The sequence below is a fragment of the Micromys minutus genome (genome assembly GCF_963924665.1).
Source record: "Micromys minutus genome assembly, chromosome: 14".
Taxonomy (NCBI): Eukaryota; Metazoa; Chordata; class Mammalia; order Rodentia; family Muridae; genus Micromys; species Micromys minutus.
The window spans coordinates 29,069,608-29,095,595 of NC_137983.1; the positions used below are offsets into that span (position 1 = coordinate 29,069,608).

Here is a 25,988-nt window from a genome sequence, read left to right on the forward strand (position 1 = left end):
CCAGTCTGAGAGCAGATATTTGAAGATGATTTCAGTGGATAATTTTATAATACTTTTAAAGTATAATAATTTCTAATTCAAAATAGCGATGTATTAATTTTTAAAATCTCCATTGGGGATTTCTACCCTGCCTTGATGATTCAGTTCCCAGATAATATATATTTAAAATTATTTTATATCTATAGTATATTTTACATTTATAACAAGCCTTAAAAGCACTAGAGTTGGACAGATACCTACCCTCTATGTCTATTTCCCTGCCAATAACCCTGAGATATGACTAACCATATTTTGCCTTGACCACTCTTACTCCAATGGCTAATCCTCATAGCCAGTTCTCACAATCCCTTACCTAATGGAACCCTCTCTCTCACCATGTCTCTTCTTCTCCATATCAGGGTCTCTCCTCTGACCCCACGCCCAGAAACAGAGCCCTACCTACCTCTCTTTTGACCAGCTATAGGTGTGCATCTTTATCCAACCAATAGATTTACATTAAAGACCAAGGTCCATAGCATTACTTGGTATACTTGCCTCTTCTCTCAACCAGGAGGCAACCAGGGCCAGCATGTAGCATTACAACAGACCAAACCTCAACAGCAGAGCAACTTTGAGAGTCAGATTTTTTTCCTGCTTCCCTGAGTTCTGAGAGTCAAACTCTGGTCTTCAGATATATTTGTTAATTTTCTATTGCGATAAAACACTATGACTTCAGCAACTCATGGAAGAGTTTATTTGGGCTAATAGTCAGAGTGCATGATTGTAAGACAGAGAGGTCTTAGGTATTGAGAGCTCACGGCTTGGAGCAGAAGCAGGAAGCACAGAGAACAAACTGGGAATGGCTAGAGGCTTTGAAACCTCCAAGTTTGTGCCCAGTGACCAGCAAGGCCACACCTTCTAAACCAACCCAAACTATGCCACCAACCATCCACCAACTATTCAAATGCCTGAGACTATAGGGGACATTTTTCATCTAAGTCACCACACAAGGCTTTCTGCAAAGTGCTTTTATCTGCTAAGTCATTTCCTGGCCCAAGACCAAATTTTCAAAGAAACCTTTGTAATACCCCCTCCCCCATTTTTTTTTTTTTTTTTTTTTTTATAATGAAGTAGTTGTTTGGTAAAAGTACAAACTTGGGTGTATAAATTTAGAAGACTTAGCATATTCCTGAAACTATGTTTGGTAGTCACTTTAACATAAACCCTTTGAAAAAGATATGACACTCTGAAATGACTTCATTTAAAGATTTGACGGACAAAAGGCTGCTTCTGAGTTGGTAACACTAGTCCACTGAGATGGACACCTGTCAAAAGTTCCCATCATCTTTAAAATGTAATACCACTAAATATAATGCTAAGTAATATTTAATTTATAAAACGTCTTAATTGTTTACTTACATGTGTGTGTGTGTGTGTGTGTTTGTGTGTGTGTATGTGTGTGTTCCCGAGCATGCTTGCATGCACACAAATATGCAGGTCAGAGGGCATTTTTTTGGGTGTCTCTTCTCTTTTTCCACCATGTAGTACTGAAGATGGAGTGCCTGTCCTCTAGCTTCTTAGCAAGTGTCTTTTATTACTCAGAAATCTTGCTGATATCTGAGCAATATTTATATGTGTTATGTAATATATAGGCATACAAAACTGTATATTATATACAAATCATCCAGTTTTTTTGCTTTGGACTTTTTTTTAATTAAATGACTTTATTTAAAAAACAGAGATAAATGTACAGATTTTAAAAGCATTTTTGCATAAAACTATATGAATATATTTTTGTCAGTACTAGATTTTTTTTAAAAAGGGTTTGATAGTATGCATTGAAAACTTACTAGTTACAATGAGCATAAAGTACATATAAAACAAAACGTAACATGGAAATAGTCAATGTTTTCTTGGTGTCAAATATTAAACATAATGATTTTTAAATACCAAGGATTGCCACAAGACTATCTTCTTAGCTCTTGAATTATTAATGATTTAAGGTCCAGGTGTACCACACTCTGAGAGGATGCTATACACTTTTTTTTTTCCTAAGAAGGTCTGAGGCTTCCACATTTTGGCCTTCCTTCTTTCTGAGCTTCATATGGTCTGTGAGTTGTTTCTTGAGTGTTCAGAGCTTTCTGGGGCTAGTATCCAATTATCAGTGACTGCATATTATGTCTGTTCTTCTGTGACTGGGTTAACTCACTCAGGATGATATTCTGTAGATCCATCCATTTGCCTAGGAATTTTATAAAGCCGTTGTTTCTAATAGCTGAGTAGTACTCCACTGTGTAAGTGTACCACAATTTCTGTATCCATTTATCTACTGAAGGACATCTAGATTCTTTCCAGCTTCTGGCTATTATAAATAAGGCTGCTATGAACATGGTGGAACATGTGTCCTTATTGTATGTTGGAGCATCTCTGGGGTGTATGCCCAGAAGTGGAATAGATGGGTCTTCAGGTAGGACTATGTCCAATTCTTTGAGGAACTGCCAGACTGATTTCCAGAGTGGTTGTACCAGCTTACAACCCCACCAACAGTGGAGGAGTGTTCCCCTTTCTCCACATCCTTGCCAGCATCTGCTGTCATCTGAGTTTTTGATCTTAGCTATTCTGATTGGTGACCTTTCACCCAGTTTCAAGTTTTTATTTAATGTTTATATAAGATGTTTTTATTTAATGTTTGTATTTTTGAAAGAAGTTCATAAATCTCTTATTTCCTATCCCCTCCACTACTTTTCCCTCCCAACATCACATACTTTTTAAAATAAACCTACTGACTTTAAAAAAACCCTCTGCCTCTGTGTGAAAGGTGTATAGCCACTAACTTGCACAGGTAGCTTCCCAGAGGTCACACTGTAAAGAAAGTGAACTCTCTTCATTGGTGCTGATTGCCAATAGCTCTTTAACCAAAGGCAGGACTTAGTGACTCCCTGTCCTTCCCATGCTTGGACTTTGGACTAACTTTCTGCACGTTTTATGTATGTAATCACAAGCTCTATGAATTCACATATGTGCAGAAAACACAATTTCGGTGGAGGCACCCCTTTTTACCTCCAATACTCCCCTTTCATCCTTTGGAGCACACTTGGAAGATTTTCCCACCCTCAGAAGCAATTCTATCAGTGGCCCCTTTCTAATTTCTTAACTTCTGTGAGTATTCCGGAGGAAGCACATATAACTTCAGACGCAAAGGCAGCACACACAAGTGAGAGAACACGAGATGTTTCTCTTTCGGCACTTCTATACCCCGAGTCCCCAGAATTCCAAACAAAGTATCTTCGGCTGGCAGAATGACACCCCTGCCAGACCACAAGGTGAACCATAGTCAGCTGCTGTGGACAATCTGAAGCATCCCATAGCCCACATCAGGAATTAAAACAAAAACATAACTCTCACTGCACACACCAGCCATGGGTTAGTGTTCCTTTTCCCTATACCCATGCTGACATGTGTTGCTGGTTGTTTTCTTTGTATTTTGTTTCTTTTGTTCTGATTTGTTTTCTTCTTCTTTAACTTGGCCGTTTTGACTGGGATAAGATGAAACGTTTTGTCTATCATTAACGGCCAGGCATGTTGAACATTAAAACAAAAACGCTTCTCTAGATGTAAGGCTGTTGAGAATTCAACGCTTTTAAGATTGTCAAATAAAGTGTTGGGCTTTAGATTGGGATTTTATCCTTTGCTATGTTTAAAAATTAAACAAATAAATATATTCTGTTGAAATAAAAATGTTTCTCATCTAGATTTATATTTCACCTTTCTGTTTAGTTGCATGTTACATTTTTTTAAAATTTAAATTGGGTTGTTTGTTTGAATTTTTGAGTTCTTTGTATTTTCTAGCTAGTAATTCTCTGTCAAGGATTTCCCCTGTTCTGGCTTTTTTATTCAAATGAATGATCCTGTTCTTTGCCACGGCTTCTTAGTTTCATGGGGCTCTATTTATCAATTTTAAATCTTAGTTCCTTCACTTCTGGGATCCTATTCAGAAAGTTATTTCCTGTGCCAATGACCTCTTTGAGGTTCAGGATATTAAGTCTCATGTTGAGGTCCTTGATCCATTTGGAATTGAGTTTTGTTCAAAGTGAGAGATAATGATCCAATTTTATTCCTCTACACTTAGCTATCCAGTTTGACTAGTGCTGTGTTTTGTTTTGTTTTGAAGATGGTACCTTTTCTCAAATGTGTGCTATTAGCCTCTTTATCAAAACTCAGGTGTCTGCAGGAAGCTGGGTTTGTATGTGGGCCCTCTATTTTATCCCATTGATTAATACCCTTGACATTCTAGAACCTTTTTTTTTTTTTCCTTTTAGTGATGCTAGGGGAACTGAGACCTTCCTAATTTGTAGTTATGGACTTGAATAATAGTTTAAAAGTAAAATCATGGCGTTCAAATTTTGCTATTCACTGGAATCACCTGCAAGTCTTCAACACAATCTAGTGGCTCACACTTGTCGTCTTAGTTTAGTAGGAGGATTGCCCCAAGTTCAAGGTTAGCCTGGGAAGCAGAGGGACTCCCAGACTAGTCTGGGCTAAAGAAATAAATGCAAAACAGCAACAAACAAAACAGAATGAAACAAAATTCTCAAGTCTCACCACTACCTCCTATAGACATAGTGTCTAATCTTTGGCCATCGTGGTGTCCCATCCTGTGTCATACCTGTGTTGTTATCTGTCATGTTTCCCACCCTCCCTACATGTCCCAGTGACTTACACAATTCAGGAATTCTCTATTTTGCTACAAAAGGGTAGATAAGGTAATCAGTGAAAAAGATTAGCAGTCACGTATTCTAGCAACAGTGATTTTACTCCAGCAGGAATCTGGAATAAAAATTAAAACTGTGCAAACGTATATCTGTTTTGTCATTACCTTCTAAAGTTTATGAAAAACTCAGCATTGTGACAGTATCCAGAAGTTGTTGGGTATGAGCAAATGTTTTCGACAGGAGTAATGACTTCAGGATTGATTTAAAGAGCTTGAGGTATAGCATCGCAGGAGAGAATTTGCCTAGAATGCACGGGCTCCTGAGGTTTGATCCTTAGCCCTAAAAAAGGCAACCTTGAGGAACGGGAGTCAGGGAGGTGTTCTGTGTAGAAGCAGGAGGGTCTTGAATTTGATGTCAGCCTTGGAGAAGATGGGAAAGGTGGGGCGAGGAGAGAGGAGGGAGTGAGAGGGAGAAGAAACAGCAGCTGCAGCTCTAACCTTAGCTTTCTCCCACAAATTTAATAAAGCAGGACTAAAGATCTTACACTGTTAAGATTTCTTGCCTACATATTCAGATATTGAGATAGTATATGGCACTTGGGAGATAGGTGAACCTCTGAGAGTTCAAGGCCAGCCTGGCATACACAGGGAATTCCAACCCAACCAGGGGACTGCATAGTGAGAACCCGTCTCAAAAAATGAAACAAAACAAAAACAAGAGAAAAAGAAAAAGAAACAGTGCATACCAGCCTCCTCTTACAACTTTCTTCTTCTAGATATAAAAATAATCCTCCACTTAGAAGACTAGTAGTTCACACTATCTGTTATTCATTTAGTACCTGCATGTCCAAATAGATTAAAAATATTATCTCAAAATTTCTGCAGGCTGGGCCAAAATATGGTCCCAGTTCTCTCTGCATAAGGAGCCTGTTCCTTTGGCACTCTCACGAAGGACACATTTGAGCCCTTGATGAAACTGAGCCCTTTTGTGTGTCTGTGTTACTGAGCAGGTTCAATTCTTTCTAAGCTCCGATGGGGTTGATTCCCATCGTTTTGTGTGTCAGAAGGCTGGATGGTAAGTAGGGGATACATTTCTGGCTGACCCTCGGGTGCCCTGAAACTTTATCTGGTCTCATGAGGAATTCTTTCTCTTGTAGTTCTCTTGGTGGGAAGAATGGGGGAGACGTGCAGCTTCGTCCTCTTCACCATTGCTCTGGTAATGGGCAGGGAAAGCTGGGTAAGCCTCCTGTGCAGACTACTGTTAGTGCAACCCGCTTTTTTAACTTCCAGAAAGACTATTGCTAGCTTACCACTACTAAAACTATGGCAGACGGGATGTGGGAGTTCTATGGAAACATGGGGCCCATTGTAACATTTAAACACTTTAACACTAAGAATCAGGATCCACAAAAAATCAGTGAAAGGTTTCTAGGACTGGCCCTGTTATTTGCTTTTCCCATGATATCAGTCATTCAAGACTGGTATAGTTGTTATCAGTCTTGGGCCAATATTAAACATTATTGGCATATAAGACTAAGATTATTGGGAGGTGATTTCAATGCACTTGTGTCTCCACTTAAAAGTCCCAAAAAGACAAAAAGACTACCTTCTTCAAAGTTCTTAGAAAAATAAAATTTTTATTTAATTTTTAAAATTTCATTAGAACATTTACTTCATATATACATATGTATATGTACCCACAAATACTTAATTACAACCTTAAAATGTATTCGTATACTTTTATGCAAAAAATGCTTAAAAATTTGTACATTGATCTTTGTTTTTTAAAATAAAGTCTTTCAATAAAAAAAAGAACATTTACTTCATTTTATAAATTTTTTATTTTATGCTCCCTGGTTGAAATAGCATTCCGAAATAGGAGTGGGAGACAAAATTGCATCAAGGGTCATGTAGATTATTAGCAACATTTCTCTTGCAAGAACATGATATACACATTGCCTTGCAGGCCCTCGAGAGCAAGAACTGTTTGCAGGAGCAGGTGAGGCTCAGGGCTCAGGTGCACCAGCTTGAGACCCGGGTCAAACATCAACAGGCGGTGATTACACAGCTCTTGCATGAGAAGGAGGTCCAGTTCCTGGATAAAGGCCAGGAGAACAGTTTCATTGACCTTGGAAGCAAGAGGCAGTATGCAGGTCAGAACCGTTTTTTTCTTAAATGTTTCAATTCATTCATCTGTCATGATGATACTAAACATTCAGTGACTTGGGGCTTTTTCTTTGTTTGGTGTTGTTTTGTTTTGTTTTGAACTCAGGATCTCACTATATAGCTCAGGCTGGCCTGGTACTTAAGTGTCTTCCTGCCTCAGCTTCCTCAAGTACTGGTGTGGTGGTTTGAATATGCTTGGCCCAGGGTAAGGGTCATTTTTAGGAGGTGTGGCCTTGTTAGAGGAAGTGCGCCACTGTCGAGATGGGCTTGGAGCTTGGCTAGTGCTTAAATACAGAAGAGATCCTCCTCCTGGTCGCCTACTTCTCTTCTGGCTGCCTTGGGATTAAGATGTAGAACTCTCAGCTTCTTCTTCAGCACCATGTCTTCCTGCACACTGTCATGCTTCCCACCATGATAATAACTGACTAAATTACTGGAACTGTAAGCCAACCCCAATGAAATGTTTTTCTTTATAAGAGTTGCCTTGGTCATGGAGTCTTTCCAGAGCAATGAGACCCTAAGATAGCTGGGTGACCCTCCCCCAACTTTACATCTTGCTAGAAAGCTATGCTTATTCCATTTATAAGCAATGACTCACTTCATCAATTTAAAACGTCTTCTTTTATATTTTACCCTAATCTCTCTAGTATGTGCCATAGAGTATATGATATGAATAGTTAAGTGTCTGATAATTCCTGTATCTTAATAAGAAATAAGGACAACATATTATTAAATATTTACCTATAAATGACAGATTATAATAGAGAATATATTTAAACTTTGTTTTTATTTATGTTTTTTCTCCTTACATGTATGTAATTTTCCATTCTGATTATTTTGAACTAGGTCTCTCTGTGTTGTCTAGTCTAGTCGAGTCTTGAACTTCTGAGTAAAAGCAATCCTTCTACCTCAAGTTCCTGAGCAGCTTGGAGCACAGGTGTGTGCCACCATACCTGGTTCCCCCCACTGAAAACATAGTGAAAAATAAATTAATAGAATGAAAGAATGGGAAAAGAAAAAAAAAAAAACCTCATTTTTATAGAAAATAAAAGAGTAGGTTTTAAATATGTTATTTAATGGTTTGACATTTTTCCTTTTGATTAAGCCAAAATTTATCTCCTAGAAATGAAATGATATTGAACTCCGAGCACAGTATAAACTCCACGACCCACATCACTACTCCCTAGAGACAAATGTCCCTTTGATTTCCTGTACATGTGAATGGATTCTGTAAGAGTAAACAGTAATGGTTTGAAGCAAAGAGAAGACTGTCTAGAGCTCTTTGTTCAGTACCCTCTGTGCTGAACTACAATGATGTGTTTTAATTTCTCTGCCTATAAATATCAAGTCTAACTTGATCAATTAACCAGTCGCTGTGTGGGGTTTGGAAGGATATTCAATGCATTTATTACTATCTTATGTGTATGGATGTTTTGCTTGTATGGCTATACCTGTGAACTGTTTGCATGATTGCTGCTCATTGAGGCCAGAAGAGAGTCAAATACCCTAGAACTGGAGTTACAGACAATTGTGAGCTGCCACATTGGTGCTGGGTATTGTACCCAGGTCCTTTGAAGCAGCCAGAACTCTTAACTTCTGAAGCATCTCTCTAACCCCAGTCAATCAATTTTATCAACTATCAGCGTTTTGAAACACAGTTGCCTTTCATGTTTACTGATGGAAGTAATGGGAATAGATGAGCAAATAAAAATTGAGAAATTTGCCTGATTATAATCAAAGGTAGATGTCAGAGACATGCCGATCTTACAGAAATAAAACCTTCCCATTTTGGGGAGTACTTTTCATCACTGAGGAAAATGCCTTACTAGAAACAAGTTAAGGTAGAAGGGATTTATGTTGGTCTACAGTTTGAGGGGGTACATTCCATCATGACAGGGAAGGCATGGCAGCAGGATCATGACTGGCTGGTTGGTCACACAGCATCTGTAGCAGCAAGCAGAAAGTGAGGAGAAGTGGGGTGGGGCATTAAACCTCAAAACCATTCCTAATGACTACCCATTTTCTCCAGCAGAGCTCTACCTCCTGCAAGTTCCACAGTCTCCAAACACAAGGCCAGCATCAGAGGACCAAGTGTTTAACTGCATGGGTCTATTGAGACATTTTACATTTAAACCACATGTGGGGTTTAGAGTCATGAGAACTATAGAACAGAGGCATCAGGAGAAAGCACACCATCCCTACCTTTACCCAGATTCTAATCTTTCTCTGTGGGAACTACTTACCCTTGATACCTTACCTTCTGTTGCCCAACTGACTTTAGTTGAAAAAAAAAATTTTTTTTGTTTTAAGATTTATTTACTTATTTCATGTATGTGAGTACACTATTGCTGTCTTCAGACATACCAGAAGAGGGCATCAGATCCCATTACAGATGCTTGTGAGCCACCATGTGGTTGTTGGGAACTGAACTCAGGACCACTGGAAGAGTAGTCGGTGCTCTTAACCACTGAGCCATAACCACTGAACCAGCTCTCCAGCCCCTAGTTGAAAATGATATTGCCTTGGAAAGGAAAATCAACTTAGAGAGGAAAGGGCTATTTCATTTTAATAGTTTCTACATTACAGTAGTCTGTCACTGAAAGGCATGAGGGCAGGAACTCAAGCATGGCAGGAACCTGGAGGCAGGAGCTGAGGCAGAAGCCATGGAATACTACTGCTTCCTGGCTCACCCAGCATGCTTTGCTCACCCTGATTTTTTTTTTTTTTTCATACCACCCAGGACCACTTGCCTAGAGGTAGCACCACCCACAATAGGCTGGGTCCCCCCCCCCCACACACACACACATTAATCTTGAATGAAGGAAAAGAATCACAGGCTTGCCCATTGGCCAATCTGGTTGGGAATACTTTCTCAATTGAGGTTTCTTCTTTCCAAATGAATCTTGCTTATGTCGATTTGACATAAAAATAGCTATCACAGGAGTGTGTTGATATTTAGATATGCCCTGCTCCTTGCAATGTTTTCTCAGCTCCTCTTCAGAGATCAGAGATGGTCCAAGCCATTGTCTTGCAGTAGGAGAGACGTAGCACAAGGATACCTGGGGCTCCAGAACATGTAACAGAACTGAGGATATTTCAGGCTAAAGGGGCCTGGGAAACACGAAGGAGTAGTTTGAAGAAGTTCCATAGGCAAAAACACAGAAATTGCATTCTAAGAAGAAAACAACAAAGAATATTAAGTTAAGACAATAAATGGTCAGGCAACACCTACAGGGAATCAGACTAAATATTCTTAGAGGACAGTGGTTCTCTGCCATGGCCTCTCATTCAAAGTAGCTGGTGACGTTATAAAGTGCAGGTGCTTATCAAAAACTAGGAAAGGCCTGAGAATTCACTCTGTTTGCAAACTAACAAGCCTGCCTGCATGAATCTTGAAGAGAGCTACAACTAATGGGTCAGAGGTATAAGTTCTATGTTTGCATTAAAGATCCTTTTTCTCAAATCTCAAGGACTCATGTGAGCAGTTTATGGAGCTATGTCACAACCAGACATTCTAGGATGAAGAAACTCCAGTATTCTACAGTGGATTAGAGGTGTCTAACTTTTGCCTTCCAGGTAGATGTTACCTTTATTTTAGTGTGCAGCAAAGAGAGCAATGTCTGTCCAGAAGTAGATATTATCTCAATAAAAGTATGCTTTAAACATAGTTTAGAAAATGTGTACAAACGTAAGTGACCTATAGGATATTGTCTACAAACATTGCCACCATTCTATGACAGACAAATTAATGTAGCATTGCTGCAGGTCAGAAAATAATTCATACATTTCCTGTTGGATATGGCTGAAAATGTTTAAGAATCAGGTCAGACTTGGCACCGAATTTCTTTCCATGGCTGAGATGGGATAAAGAAAACGTGGGAAACTGAGGCACATAGGATCAAAATACACTACATAGGTGTATGAAATATGACAAATGATTATTTCATATATATGTGTATTTCATATATATGCATGGGTATGTATATCTATGTGTGTGTGTGTGTATGCATGTGTGTGTATGCATGTGTGTGTGTGTGTGCGTGCTAAAAAAAATCCAGTCTCAGTCTTGAGAGTGCTGGGGAGCAGATCTGAGAAGCTGTAGGTACTAAGGAATAAAGCAAGAAATCAGTTCCTGGAAAATAAAAATTAAAATGCAGAGGTCAGAGCAAGATTGACTGCGCATACAGGAATAAGGTTGATAAATTATATATGATAGGGTGTTTGTATGTGTGTGTGTGTTATGATGATAAGATGAATAATGGTTATTCTAGATGATTGTCTGGATATAACACCTAAAATAAATCTAGAAGACAGCATATTTGCATTTAATAGTCTTCATATGTGGTCCAAGCATGAAAGAGAAGAGGAAATAAAACCTGAAATATAGCTATGGTTTGAATATACTTTGGTTTTTATCATAGTTACACTAACTATAGCATAGTAAGACTAACATACAATCAATATATAATATACATTTTAATAAAAATGTAATATAGGGGCTAGAAAGATGGCTCAAGGATTCAAAGCACTTTCTTTCACAGAGGATGTGTGTTCAGTTCCCAGTATTCACATGGTGGGTCACATCACAATTCCAATTCTAGGGTCCAGGACCCTCCATGGGCACCAGGCATGCACATGGTACCCATACATACATAATACATACATACCCATACACATAGATCAAACTTTAAAAATTAATGAATTGGAAACAAACTTGAAATGTACTATAATATAACATTCTTTGGAACATATAAAATATCTGACATTGTGGTAACAACTAAGTTTATATTCTGGTGTCCTTAAATTTTAAAAAGTCTGTTCATGTATATGATTTGCATAAATTAGTTGTCTTTGTTTTTATTTATAAGACACTATACTGTTAGTAAATTAGTTATTTTTCCGAACTATAATTCATCACATGCTAGCAAACATCTAATTACATGCAACCTAGTAATTTTGGCAAATAATATATTAATCACATATGTTCATAGCATATAATTAGACTATCTTTTTTAAATGCATGGAGGCTAATGACTTATGAATTAAAAGTTACTGTATTAAATTCACATTCAGTGGTGACAATCACAACACATCTGTTTGGATAATAACTTGGGACGCTCTAAGATGGCTTCTACAGAAGCTTCTCGTTTCCATGACAGTTCCCTGAGGCAGTATGGGTAGTGGCTAAGGTGTACTCTTAGACACCCAGTTTAATGTCACTTTGGCTATCTGTGGCCCCATGACAAATTACTTAACCACCTCTGTGTTTCATGTTTCTCCTCATAAAATGGGAACAATAACCCTTTTTATTTGTTGTGAGAATTGAGTGAATTAAGATTTCTAATATAACATTTAGCCTAAAAAATAATATCACGTATTCTCTCTCTTGCTCTTAGAGGTAACATCCCACTCACTGTGTGTCACAAGAGCATTGCAGTCTCCTGTGAACCAGTATCTTTTTTCCTTCTTACCTTTCTTCTTCTGTCATCTGGGAATGAGGATAACTATGGTAAGGCTACTTCTGTCATGTCCCAGAATGCTTTGTAAACTAGTAGGTGACCCCTGTTGCTAATATTTGGAAAATTAAGAATGCCAGGTATTCTAGGAATGATGGTACATGTCTGTAATTCCAGTGCTAAGGAAACTAATGGAGATTGGGACGTTAAAGGTAACTGGACTAAGAAAAAAGGGGGGGGGGGTTTCCTAGAATATATAGTCATGCTCTCTCTCTCTCAAAAACAAAACAAAACAAACAAAACAAACAAGCAAAAACCCCAAAACATCAGCATGGTTGGGGGTGAGTGGCATCCTTTTCAGTCTTACGTTCTCAACCTTGAGCTTCATTTTGCAGCAATAAGAAAAAAAGAACAGATACTATTGCTGAGCTGGTATATTACTTTATGAAGCTTAAACACGGTCTTTCTTAAGTAGCTTGTTTTCTGCACATCTATACACAAAAACTATACACAGTAAGTGTAATGTGGTGTTTGTCAGAGAGAAGCTTACATGGGTTTTTTTCTCATAGCATCTGAGCTTTCAAAAACCATTACTTTCCTAAAGCCCTATAAAGAGCTGGGAAGATGGCTCAGTGCTTAAGAGAACATACTGTTCTTAGGCAGGACCTAAGTTTGGTTCCCAGCACCAATGTCAGACAACTCACAACAGCCTGTAACTCCAGCTCTGGGGGATCTGATAGCTTCTTCTGGCTTATACTCATTCATTCATGTGCGGTTGATGTCTTTGTGCAGGTGAGGGCAGGGACAAGATAAGGCAAGGCCTGTGATTGGACAGAGAAAAAGTAAGGTGGGCACAGAGTTTTTGAAAGTTAGGAGAGATAGGACAGAAGAAGAGAAGATGGAGGATGAGGATAACCCAGACCTGTGTGGCTTTAATTAGCCACAGGTAGCTATGACTATTGTATAAGGGGTAGATTATTACAGGACAGTTTCTCTTATCTAGATGGGCAGTTTATATCAATATCAATTGGTTTATTGTGTGGATGTTTTGTGGAGTGAGAATTTACTGATATAAATCTGATTGATAAATGACAAGCTTCTAAAGTTTTGATTTTGTTGGTTACTAGGAATTGTGATAATAACCACAGGGGGCGGATGCTAGGAATGTGAGCAGAATTTGAAGTAGAGAGAAGCAGGAGGGAGGTCACCTCTGGAGACAGAGAGTAGCAGTGGATAGCATGGCCTGGTTCATGGAACCATTGCCTTTGTTTAATATATACTCATGTACAGACCACCACCCCCAACAGATATACACATAATTTTATTTTATTTTTTTAATTGAACAACTTTATTTTAAAAAACAAAGATAAATGTACAGATTTTAAGCATTTTTGCATAAAAGTATATGAATATATTTTTGTCAGTACTTGGTTTTTTTAAGGTTTGATAGTGTGCATTAAGATCTTACTAGTTACAATGATCATAAAGTACATGTAAAACAAGATGTAACCTGGAATTAGTCAAAGTTTTCTTGGTTACACATGATTTTATAAACAGGTAAAATATTTTATAAGTGCTATTGATTCACTGCTTCTTCGATCTGCCTTGTCCCATGTGTGCCAGTGTATTGAGTGGGTTGACATGCTTCAAATATAATATCTAGTAGGTAGGTTTTTAAGTTGGCTTTTAAATTTGTAATTTATGTATGTGCATGTATATCTGCCATGTATGTGGATACCCCAGGAGAACAGAAGAGGGCATCTTACCCCAGGGAACTGGAGTTACAGAAGGTTGTGAGTCACCATGTGGGTGTTGGGAACTGAACCTGAGAGAGTAACAAGTACTCTTAACTGCTGAGCCCCTCGAATTGATATGCTAATCTCTCAGATCTCTCCAGCCCCTCGAATTGATATGCTAATTTCTAAGATGATCAAAACTTCTGGATTCTTGCTATCACAGTTTAAGCCTTGCCTCTCTCATGAAAAGCTCCTTAAACTGTTTGCTCTTTATACACGAAGAGCTTTTTAAAAATTTTGTTTTGCTTCTTGTTTATTTTCAATGAAAACTTTTCTTCAAGATGTTTATTGTGTTTGGCATTTTCTTCCGAGGAAAAAGACATAAAAAAAAAAAAAAAAAAAAAAAGAACAACTAAAAACTGGCATAAAATAAAAACAAACGGAAAGTGTTGGCAGAAATCTCTGTATTTGTGAGGTTTTTCTAAAGCAAGTTAGAGTTAATCATTTCCATGTTTTCCTGGAAAAGAGTTTGAACTTTGTCTTTGTTGTTCGCCTCTTTTGATAGGAGATCAACTACAAACAAGGAGCTCTTTCCTAACCCAAAGAAAATATGCTTTTAATGAAAGTCTTCTATGACACACAGGACATCGGACATAAGCTTTAAAATACCATTGAGAGGATTGTACATGGGCATCTTCTCCTCGTTCAGTTACCTAACAGGATCCCTCCTGTAATCCAGTGCACATAAAGAACACCTGTGCTTTTTTGAATCTTGAAAATAAACGCATGAACAAAGCCTAAACCACTATGAAAATCAACAGCTCGCCAACGGTTGTGCGTGACTGAAGTCAGCCAGGACATCGACATGATACTTAGTCTTACTTTCCAAATCTGTTCAAATCAGCCTAGAACAGGGGTTCTCAGCCTTCCTAAAGCTGCAACCTTTCAATAGAGTTCCTCGTGTGTGGTGACCCCCAACCCTAAAATTATTTTTGTTGCTACTTCAAAACTGTAATTTTGATACGGTTATAAACTATAATAAAAATAATTTTAGAGATTTACCACAAGGGTCACAACCCACAGGTTGAGAACCACTGGCCTAGACTGAGCCCTAGTCTGTATTTGTCCTACTTTAAGTGACTTAAAAACAAAAACCAAGCCAAAACAAAAAATAGCCCAAAAGCTAATATTACTTTTTTGTCGACTCACTGGTAGCTATTTAACCTCAAAAGACAAAGAAATACCATGGCAAAGAAAACTGCAAGAATAAAAGGCAGCTTAAAAGCTTGTAGTTTTTAACAAAAAACATCCAAAAATATGTGGGCTATTTAAAAGAAATGTAGTGAAACTAAAATATTATAAAAACTTAACAGTATTAGTGTTCGGTGTTTAGTCTCAAATATTCAATAAGACTTTATTTTAAGTCATGGGCTGGAGAGATGGCTCAGTGATTAAGAGCACTGACTGTTCTTCCAGAGGTCCTGAGTTGAATTCCCAGCAACCACATGTTGGCTCACAACCATCTGTAATACGATCTGATGCCCTCTTCTGGTGTGTCTGGAGACACAGACAGTGTACCCACATATATTAAATAAATAAATAAATAAATAAATAAATAAATAAATCTTAAAAAAGACTAAGTCAAGATAATTCATATTACAATATTTGTATGTTGTCACATTTATATTTTCATTGTTCAGCTCATTGGGCGGGTACGTTTCAGTATGCTGTCTTACTTAAGTACAAAGCAATAAACTAAGTACAAATGACTTGGGTTTTTAAAAATGTGCTTATTAATTTACGTCTACAAGTGCTCTATCTGCATGTACACCTGCATGATGGAAGAGGGCATCAGACCACATAACAGATGACCACGAGCCACCATGTGGTTGCTGGGAATTGAACCCAGGACCTCTGGAAGAAGAGTCAGTGCTCTTAACCCCCAGCCATCTCTCCAGCCCCATAAGTGGTTTTTTAATCTACTTCAAAAATAATAAATGCTCCTTATTTCATTCATTTCCCTCTTATCATTCCAATCCCATGGAAGAAGTCAGTGGTAATTAAATTATAGTGAAGAAAACTCAATTTCCTGAATATCCACTAGACGATGCACAAGAAGGCATCTTAACTAATCATGCACTCTTGTTTGTTTTTAATTGTCTCCAGTGATACTGAATTTCAGGAATAAAGACATGATAAATGTTATATTATCTTGTTTTGTAAACAGATTGTTCAGAGATTTACAATGATGGATTTAAGCAGAGCGGATTTTACAAAATCAAACCTCTTCAGAGCCTGGCAGAATTCTCTGTTTATTGTGATATGTCTGACGGAGGAGGATGGACTGTAATTCAGAGACGATCTGATGGCAGTGAGAACTTTAACAGGTAATTGCCTTTTGTTTGGGGGGCTTTTGGGCGGGGGGGGGCTTGCTTTTTTGTGTTTTTTTTCTTTCTTTTTTTGCTTTTTTGTTTGTTTTTGTTTGTTTGTTTTTTGAGACAGGGTTTCTCTGTGGTCCTGGCTGTCTTGGAACTCAATCTGCAGACTGGACTAGGTTCCAGCTCAGAGATCCACCTGCCTCTGTCTCCCAGGTGCTGGGATTAAAGGCGTGCACCACCACTGCCTGACCAACAGGTAACTTAACCAGTGATTATTTTGGCATAGCATATGTGAGATTTGTGAGTTGAGCCTTCTTATGCCTTGGATTTATTAATGTGACAGAAATGCTCTCATTTTTAAACAACCGGGAGTGAGTGAATGAAGAGAATATTGGAGATGAGAGAATTAAGAAATACTTAGGCACTGCAGGTGTCTGTTTGTACTTTGCTAAAACTAACATTTGATGTAAACTTTTTTAGGGGTTGGAATGACTATGAAAATGGCTTTGGAAACTTTGTCCATAACAACGGTGAATACTGGCTGGGTAACAAAAACATTAACTTGCTGACTACGCAAGGTAAGGCTTACACTTGCATGCAGAGGACAGACATTAGTCTCAGTCCACAGCGCTATAAAACAAAACCCATGTAGTATTTTCCACTAAATCATAGGCAATAGAGAAAACTCAAGTATTTGTTATGGTTTCTTTTGGTATAATGATACTTGCTGAACCACAGTCCCATTTGTAAAATGTTGCTTAAAACAGGAGAGAGAGGAAAAGAAACTAGGTGATAGAAAATATACATGAGAAAATGAAAATAGAAAATATTTTCTATTCCTTGAAAGGAAATGTGTTCTCAAAATCACTTTTAAAGACTTGAGCGACTGACAAATATGTATAAAAATATGTATCACCACAATAATACCTTGTGATAAGCCACTACAAAGTAGCAGTAGTAGCTCAGGGCTGGAGAAATGACTCAGAACTCAAGAGTTTATGGTTCCACCCAGCACCATATCAGGTGGCCCATGACTGCCTGTAACTCCAACTCTGGGGAAACCAGTGTTCAGTTCTGGCCTCTGAAGGCACCCACACATGTGGCATTCCTTACATAGACACCTGTATATACATATAAAAATTAATCTTGAAAATGTTGTGATCTGACTTCTCTCCCCCAGCATAGCTGTAGCCATTTCGTCCCATACCTGCCAATGATTGACACAGAGAAGTAACCTGACTCAAGGACATGCTAACCTCATACTCTGTTTTGTTCTGCATGTTGTGACTGTCCTGTATGAGGTTTTCTAATATTAAGAAATTCTCCAAAGCTTTATGGAAGACCCATCAAATCAAAAGTCAATATGAACTGTTATGGTTTGGGTCAGAGCTGACCATTGGGCAGAATTTCTAGCATCTGCATATGGGCTTATTATTGTTTTTTTTTTTTTTTTTTTTTTCCTTTATAAGCCTGCTTTGGGACTCTGGGAAATGTTCAGATAATCCTAAGCTACATCCCTGGTCTGACCGGTATTAGGGTCGTGTTCAATAAGCCATCCCTGTCCAACTGAGACCAGTGTTCGTATCATTTGTGAAGCAACTCCTAGACCACAACAGGAAACATAAAATAAATAATTAAAAATAAATTATGAAGCTCTATACAATTCCCCCATACATATCCACTTGTATGGCTACAGAGTCCAATACTTGTATACACTTTTTATGTTCTATAACAATTCTTTGGCTCCCATCCATCCTCCTCCTCACTTGCTCATAGTTTGAGGCTGTAGTCAGCTCCCTGTAGGTATAGTGCTCAGTGTCCTCACACTGGCAACACATGGCTTATTGTTCCAGCCCAGTTGAGACAACTACTGGACGTCTATATTCATAGTCAGTAGGGTGCTGATTATGAGGGTCTTAGAGATGTAAGGTTGGTAGCCGGAGAGGTTGTCCAGCCCTGATATGCCACACTTTCCCTGTGATCCGTGCTCTCTAAATCTACAGAAGGCCTCCTTCCCCTCCAGCTATAAATTATCCTAGTTTTAAGACGATTATTTTGCCGAATATGTAATGTTCATCATGTAATTTTGTCCCTTTCATATATTAGTATTTTTATGGGTCATTGTGATAAATATGTATTTATGTTAATATATAATCTATAGTAAAATCATAATGATTGATTATATTAATAAATAATCAATACATTCTTAATAATACATTTAGAAATGCTCCTAATTGTAAGCTTACTCACTTATTGGCAAAGCATTTAGACAGTTATCTTTTTAAGAATGTGGAGTATTGTCTCTCCAGTAACACAAACGTTTGGGGACAAGTGACATTTCCTATCCTACTGTGCCCATCCCTGTCACTATCTTGGTCATATTAAGTAAATCCATGCTTTCAGAGAGCTCCATCTGAAGAAAACACCTTCCTCCATACTTGTCCCAGAAAGGAGAATCCAGAATTCTCAACCAAACAGCTTTGGACTTTGTTCCTAGAACCCATTCAATGTTCTTTCTCTGCCCTTCTATTGCTGAGCCCGAGGGAAGGGGAAGGAACAGCTTTTTACAGTAGATGTAGATAGGATGCATGATGAGGGGGTTTCTACAAGATCAAGGGCCCTTTACTGCCCATCACTGGGGATGGAGATAGGAGATGGGTATCAACCATAGACTGGGCTGATGAGCTCTTAACAATAATATTTCTGCATCAGAAGGAAGATCAGCCTGTCATTTACAAACAGGGACAATAGAAAATAAAAGAAAATAAGTGACTTGATATAGCAACTCCTTCACTAATTTGGTTTTATATAACTTTTTTAATCACCTAGACTCTTTAGTCATCCTAGTACCTTTTCTTATATTTAAAGGTTTGTTTTCTATAGTATCATCATTTGCAAACATAAACAAGAATGTATGCCAAATAAATTAAGTTTGTTTTAACGGTTTCCCCTTTGGATAGACACTCTTAAAAACCCTGTTGGCTCAGAGTCACTGCTATCTGTGACTTTTACACCATCAAGTGTAGTGGAGATTCTCCAGCAGGTTTCTGTGCTCTGTTTGATACCTTCTCCCAATGACATCTGTTCCACAGGCTTTGATGCTATCAGAAAAGAAGGTTTTCATAAAACAACTAGGAATCTTATTTCTTGTTCAAATAGTTGTTAGTTTGTTAGCTGATCTTTTATTTTACCAGGAAAAACAAGAAAGTTTATGCATAAGCAGGTCCGGATGACTATATTAGGAAACAGCCTGACTATGAGAGATTATAAGATGTCATTAATAGTAATTATTCTTTTTTTTTTAAAAAAAGATTTCTTTATTATATTTAAGTACACTGTAGCTGTCTTCAGACACACCAGAAGAGGGCATCAGATCTCATTACAGATGGTTGTGAGCCACCATGTGGTCACTGGGATTTGAACTCAGGACTTCTGGAAGTGTAGTCAGGCTCTTAACCATTGAGCCATCTCTCCAGCCCCCAATAAGAAATCTTCATTTTTTTTTAAAAGAAAATTTGTCTTGGGTTTTGTTTTTTTGAGACAGGGTTTCTCTGTGTATAGTCCTAGAACTTGATCTGTAGACCAGACAGGCCTTAAACTCACAGAGATCCTCTTGCCTCTGCCTCCTGAGTCTAAGATTAAAGGCATGAGCCACCACCTCCTGCTTTAAACTTACATTTCTTAAAACTACTATTTTTGTCAGATCATTCACCTCCCTTCTCTCTCTGGAGTTTTTTGAGGCAGAGATTTCCTGTGTAGCCCTGGCTGTCCTGGAACTCACTGTCTCTGCCTCCTGAGTGCTGGTATTAAGGGTGTGTACCACCAACACTAGGGTACCTTTCTTAATAAGTAAAGATGCCATCTCTGTCCTTCTTTTCAAAGTGAATCATACCATTATTTTGCTTTTATTCTTTACTTAGTAGATTTTTTTCCACTTTCCTCTCTTGCTGTCATTGTTTTCAAGTAAAATAGACAATAACCTGTTCACAGTGTATCACAGTGGGGTCACTGTTTATTCTTTGAGAATTGGTTCTTCGCAGAAGTAGAACAAACCCACCATTTATTTTGAAGACTGGTCAGTGTCGTATCATGCAGTAAAAACCAAACAAACAGAACTACTATTCACTCACTGTTTCTATTGGCTTTTTTGTTTGTTTGTTTGTTTGTTTGTTTTAGGACACTACACTTTAAAAATCGACCTGACAGATTTTGAGAAAAACAGCCGCTTCGCACAATATGAAAGTTTTAAAGTTGGTGATGAAAAGGTACTAAAAATTTTTATATAGGCAATGTCTTGAATTAATGTTGGAAATATGCAACTAAACCCCGGAATCTGTGGAGATAAAAATATGTAATATAACCTGTTTTGCTTATTAAATGTGTTTTCCAAAACGTTTCCCACTGGTAGTTAAAAAAAATGGCTTCTTTTTCTTTAGTCTTTTTATGAACTGAATATTGGAGAATATTCTGGCACAGCTGGAGACTCTCTGTCGGGAACTTTTCACCCTGAAGTTCAATGGTGGGCTAGTCACCAGAGAATGAAGTTCAGCACACCGGACAGCGATCACGACAACTACGGAGGGAGCTGTGCCCAGGAGGAGCAGTCTGGCTGGTGGTTTAACAGGTTGGACGCTTTGCCCACACAGCTATAATGGTGCTAATGATACCTCACTGGCCTTAATTATGACTTAACGTCGACCTTATCTGTGATTTTGTTAAGTCATCCTCCTTCCTAGAGTTCCTTAGCCTTTGAAGGTGCTTTTGATGACTTGCTCATTGTACATGTTAGTGATACCTGAACAAAATGGCAGAGAACCTGGGGGTATGTGGCATTCCTGGAATCCCAGCGCTTGGAGGCAGAGACAGGATCATCACCACAAATTCAAGGCCTGTCTGGTTCATATACCAACTTCAAGGCTAGCCTGAGCCAGTTCAAAAAGACCCTGCCTTGAAAACAAACAATTACATAAAAGAAAAAGAAACGGACACAATTCTCCAATTATATATCATGAAAATAAGTTAAATTTCTACTTCTTCTAAAATTTGTTTTTATTTTATGTACGTTGATGTTTGACCTTCATGTATACCCGCGTTAGGTTGTCAGAAGCTCTGAAACTAGTTACAGACAGGTGTGAGCTGCCATGCGGGTGCTGGGAATTGAACCTGGGTCTTTAGAAGAGCAGCCAGTGCTCTTAACTACTGAACCATGTCTCTAACCCTCAAGTTGTTACTTTTACAAGGATGCTTTTGCAAACTGGATTACTGTGGAGACATAACCAGAACGCCACCAACTGACAGGAGGAAGTAGAGAGCATGCATGCACGTGCACAGATTTGGGAGCCAGGTGTGATGCCTCACACCTGTGGTCCTGGCACATGGGAGGGTGAGGTTCTATCATGGGTTATGTGAGTTCTAGGACAGCAGAGACTCTCCTTAAAAAACATTTAAAGGCATTACGCACCCAAATTAACCAGACTCAAAAAGAAGTTTCTAAATTACATGGTTTTCTAGTAAAGTTAGTTTTTAAAGTAGTCTTTATAATAAAGTTTAAAATAATATTATAATAAAGTTAAATTTTAAAGAGAAAGGAAGAGAAAAGGAAGGGGGGAAGGAATTTGTGGCACTCTATTAATAGTCAGCTAGCTCTTCACTTGTGTATTACAAAATATATGTTACAAAATTACGGCTGTTACTGCTGTAATTTCAATGCTACTTTTCTTTCATATTAACTTTCATTAGTTCATTGAGTGCAAGCCTTCCCAGTCTAGGGGAGAGTGCTACAATAGTATTGAAACTAAATGCTATCCCAGCTGCTGCTTGAACACTTCCACGTTAGTTATCATCAAGTTCACTCTTTTCAGTGTGGAGGAGCTGGGGGACTGGGTTCTGAGGCTCAAATCCAGGGCCTGTGGGTCACAGGCAAGCACTCTACTACTGAGTGTACACCCTGGCCTCTAACCTGTAGCCCAGGCTGGCAGAATTACAGGCAGCAGCAGCCATGCCTGGCTGATTTTAGAGTGGTAGATTCAATGCAGATACAACGAGTTTAAGGCATTTCCATCAGTTAAGGTCAATATATACGGTCGTAAAAATAGTAGATTTTCCCCTGGGTGTTACTTTTCCAAAAGTTGAGTCTATTTCATGTTTGTCCAGTTATTAGGAAAACACACACACATGCACACACACACACACACACACACACACACATACACGCGAAAGGGCAGAGAAGGAAAATCATTTTCTCTTACTGTAAAATCTTGGAACAAAGTGATAATCTCCCCTCATGGCTTTCTTATTCTTAAAAATAAAAAAGTTTTAGATAAGCATTATTTCAGACTTACCTACAGTTAACAATGTCATCTGCGAACATCCGCTTATGTCTGGTTTGAATAGACGATAAGAAATAATTGGTAACTTTACTGAGATCTAAAACATGTACACTATCCATTTGGGTGGCTGTTCTGTGCCTGAGCGGCAGTTGCACACGCATTAAGGAAGGCAGATAAATGTTATAGATGTCTAGAAACGGGGGCTGAGGAGAACAGAACAATCCAGTGGCAGGAAGCACCCAAGAACAACCTAGAAAGAAAGCAAATTATTCCAGGAACCTTGTCTTTACTCTTGGTCTCCTGTCACATCCAATCTTCTTGACTTGTTGGCACTTATCAGAGTCTCTTGTTACTGAGGCCGGAATTGCAGCGCCCCCCACAGGTTTATGTATGTACAGCCCAGCCCTACTAGAGGTAGAAGCCTAAAAACCACCCGCCACATTCCAGCCACTGACACCTATACCCTGTGCCTTTTTCATCAGGAAAGATTCCACCCCCCCCCCCCAATCATTTGCCAACATAAGTCCTTCCTCCCTTAAGTTGTTTTTGTCAGGTATTTAGTTCTAACCAATAGAAAAATAACTAAAGCACTCACTGCCGCCTCTTCTGCCTAGTGGGCCTCCTTCTTAATGCAAGTGTAAATTCCCCACCCTCATTCTCCGCCCCTGCAAGCAGCCAAAGGCTTCTTAACCAGAGTGCCAATCTCCAATCACTAGTGTCACGTCCAGGCTAGAAACTGAAGGCTACTAAAACACCAGTCTCAGAATACCAAGGAGTGGGCCCTACAGCCCACTTCTCAGTAGGCTCCAAGTCAGACCAGATATAAAAGGTTACACAGCAGACGTCTCTATCTAAACATATGCCCAAGTATTTATTCTAGAAGTTTCTCTTTTTAAATGTTTAACTCATGGTACTTTGAAAGTGCAGTAGATACTGAATCCCTGCAGATTCAGGGAGCATGGTTCCAATTAGTCCTAACCATTCAAATTAGGATGGCTGCCAGGGCAGCTAATAAAAGTAAATCACCAGCTTATTGATGGTCCATGCCTGCCGCTTTGCATTTATGGATGAATTATAGGCCTTTCTGATTCAATGGTTTCCCTCCCAGTGGTTCCTCCCACCCAGAACTGCTTCTGAATATTTTTTTCATAACCTACAGGCTGATATCATTTCACTAGTTACAAAAATAAATAAATACATGGTGATTAATAGTAGGCACACAAACTGCAACATGAAATTGTTGTATGCCAAAGGCAGATGAGTGGACAGACTCCCAAGGAGGAAGAAGGAAGTGTTTGAGTTTTATGATAGTCTAACAGACCTATCTAGATTGGTGCAGTATATGTAAAAAATTAACTTGGCAACCTGGACAAAATATTATTTGCTGACAGCTAGGAAAGTTTTAAAAGGAGGTTTGGGTTCTGTTTGCTTACCTTGAAGATGCAAATGTTTGATATGCTAACAATTCAAAGAAGGGAGTTTGAGTTGTGAAAGCCACATCTGACCTAGCCAGCTCAGTCAGTCAACAGGGTCTCCAGGGAAGGAGAAAGGTTGGAAAAGAAAAAAACAATTAGACAATGTTATAACATGGTTCCATCCAGTGCTGAGGCTAAAGTGGATTGATTTTTTTCCAGTCTGCCTTTATATCATTTTAGGCACATACAAAGAATATGGTCAGACCTAAGGCATAAGCAAAGTAATCAAGGAACAAACAAGATAATAATCAAAGTCCCATGATCGCTGTGTCTAGGGGTTTATCAGGATGACCAAGATACAAGGAATACAGTACATTCCTTGGCTGTATCTACCTTGAGCCTACTTCCTAGTCCTAGCCCAATGTCAAGTTCCTGCCAAATTCCTAGAAGCAGTCCCCAAAGCTCTCCACACACACACACACATCTTGGCTATAGATTGGAGAGCCTAGAAGCAGTAAAGCCCCCCTGCCCCCTTCTTACTTTTCTAATCATGCCTTTCTGGCCAACCACAAGGTTAACACAGTTCAGCCAGGAGAATGTAAGTAAAGGTTAGAAAGAAGTTTTTCTTTGCTTTTTATTCCTTTTTGTTTAAAAGCTACTAGGAACTGAAATACTAAGCCAAGCAGTGGTGGTACAGGCCTTTAATCCCAGCACTTGGAAAATAGAGGCAGGAGGTTCTCTGATTTTGAGGCTAACCTGGTCTACAGATCCAGCTAGGGTTACCCAGAGAAACCCTGCTTCAAAAAACAAACAAACAAACAAACAAACAAACAAAAAGAAAAATATCGGAGATATATAATTTTCAACACATTCCAAGTGGTTTGGGATGATGTATCCTCACATTTACTCTGGGATCAAATCTTGCCTGTTTAAATAACATTTGTTTGTAGAAAAGTCTCAGGTTTGGGAATGTGATACTTTAGTGAACTCTGTGTACTTTCCTGCTGATTGCTCTGTTTTCTTCTGTTCTCCCACTAGGTGTCACTCTGCAAACCTGAATGGTGTTTACTACCAAGGTCCCTACACAGCAGAAACCGATAATGGTGTTGTCTGGTACACCTGGCGTGGGTGGTGGTATTCCTTGAAATCTGTGGTTATGAAAATTAGGCCAAATGATTTTATTCCAAATATCATTTAGATGTCCCCATTGGGATCTCCTTTCTGTAATTCATCTTGGCTTTAAATATTTGAAGAATATACAATTCTGAAAAATACACTCATGGCGATGGTACTTGTGTGTGACTTCTCTTTCTTCATACTGTACTTTAAGTTCAGCAGATACACAATATCCACCAAATGTAGATTTGTGTTAGTGTTTACTGAATCCCTACTTGCATATATATGGGTATGAGAAGAGTTCAAACTGAAATATAGAAAACACCATAGACTAATTATCACAATTAAATAATAACCCAAGCTTAAATTAGTAATAATAAATCGTGTGTTAGAGCATGCTTTCCATCCATGCCCTTGGAAGGCAGAGACAAGTGGATCTCTGAGTTCAAGGCCAGCTTGGTTTGAATTTTAGGACAGCCAGGAAAGACTACAGAGAAAAATCTTGTTTAAAAAAAAAAAACACAATAAATCATATAAAATGCAACTAATAGCTCATGAGACAAAATCTGGCAAATTCTGATTTTTGCCCAAATCAACTACATATGTAAGAATTGTGAGTTGGGCTTCGGATTAAAGTCTCTGGCTACAGAGTTAAACTACTAAGTACAATCCAGGCTCTCCAATGGTATAAACATTATTCAT

General features: G+C 38.6%; 1 protein-coding gene across 1 annotated transcript; it reads left to right on the top strand.

Annotated features, from left to right (window-relative positions):
* Positions 1-5,864: 5,864 nt before the first annotated feature.
* FGL1 (fibrinogen like 1) lies at positions 5,865-25,368 on the top strand (the record flags this gene model as incomplete). Its single annotated transcript, XM_080928805.1, has 7 exons — positions 5,865-5,927; positions 6,657-6,843; positions 16,276-16,435; positions 16,907-17,004; positions 20,603-20,691; positions 20,863-21,050; positions 25,209-25,368. 7 exons carry the CDS (start codon positions 5,865-5,867, stop codon positions 25,366-25,368), a joined length of 945 nt encoding a protein of 314 aa, XP_080784931.1.
* Between the last annotated feature and the right edge of the window lie 620 nt (positions 25,369-25,988).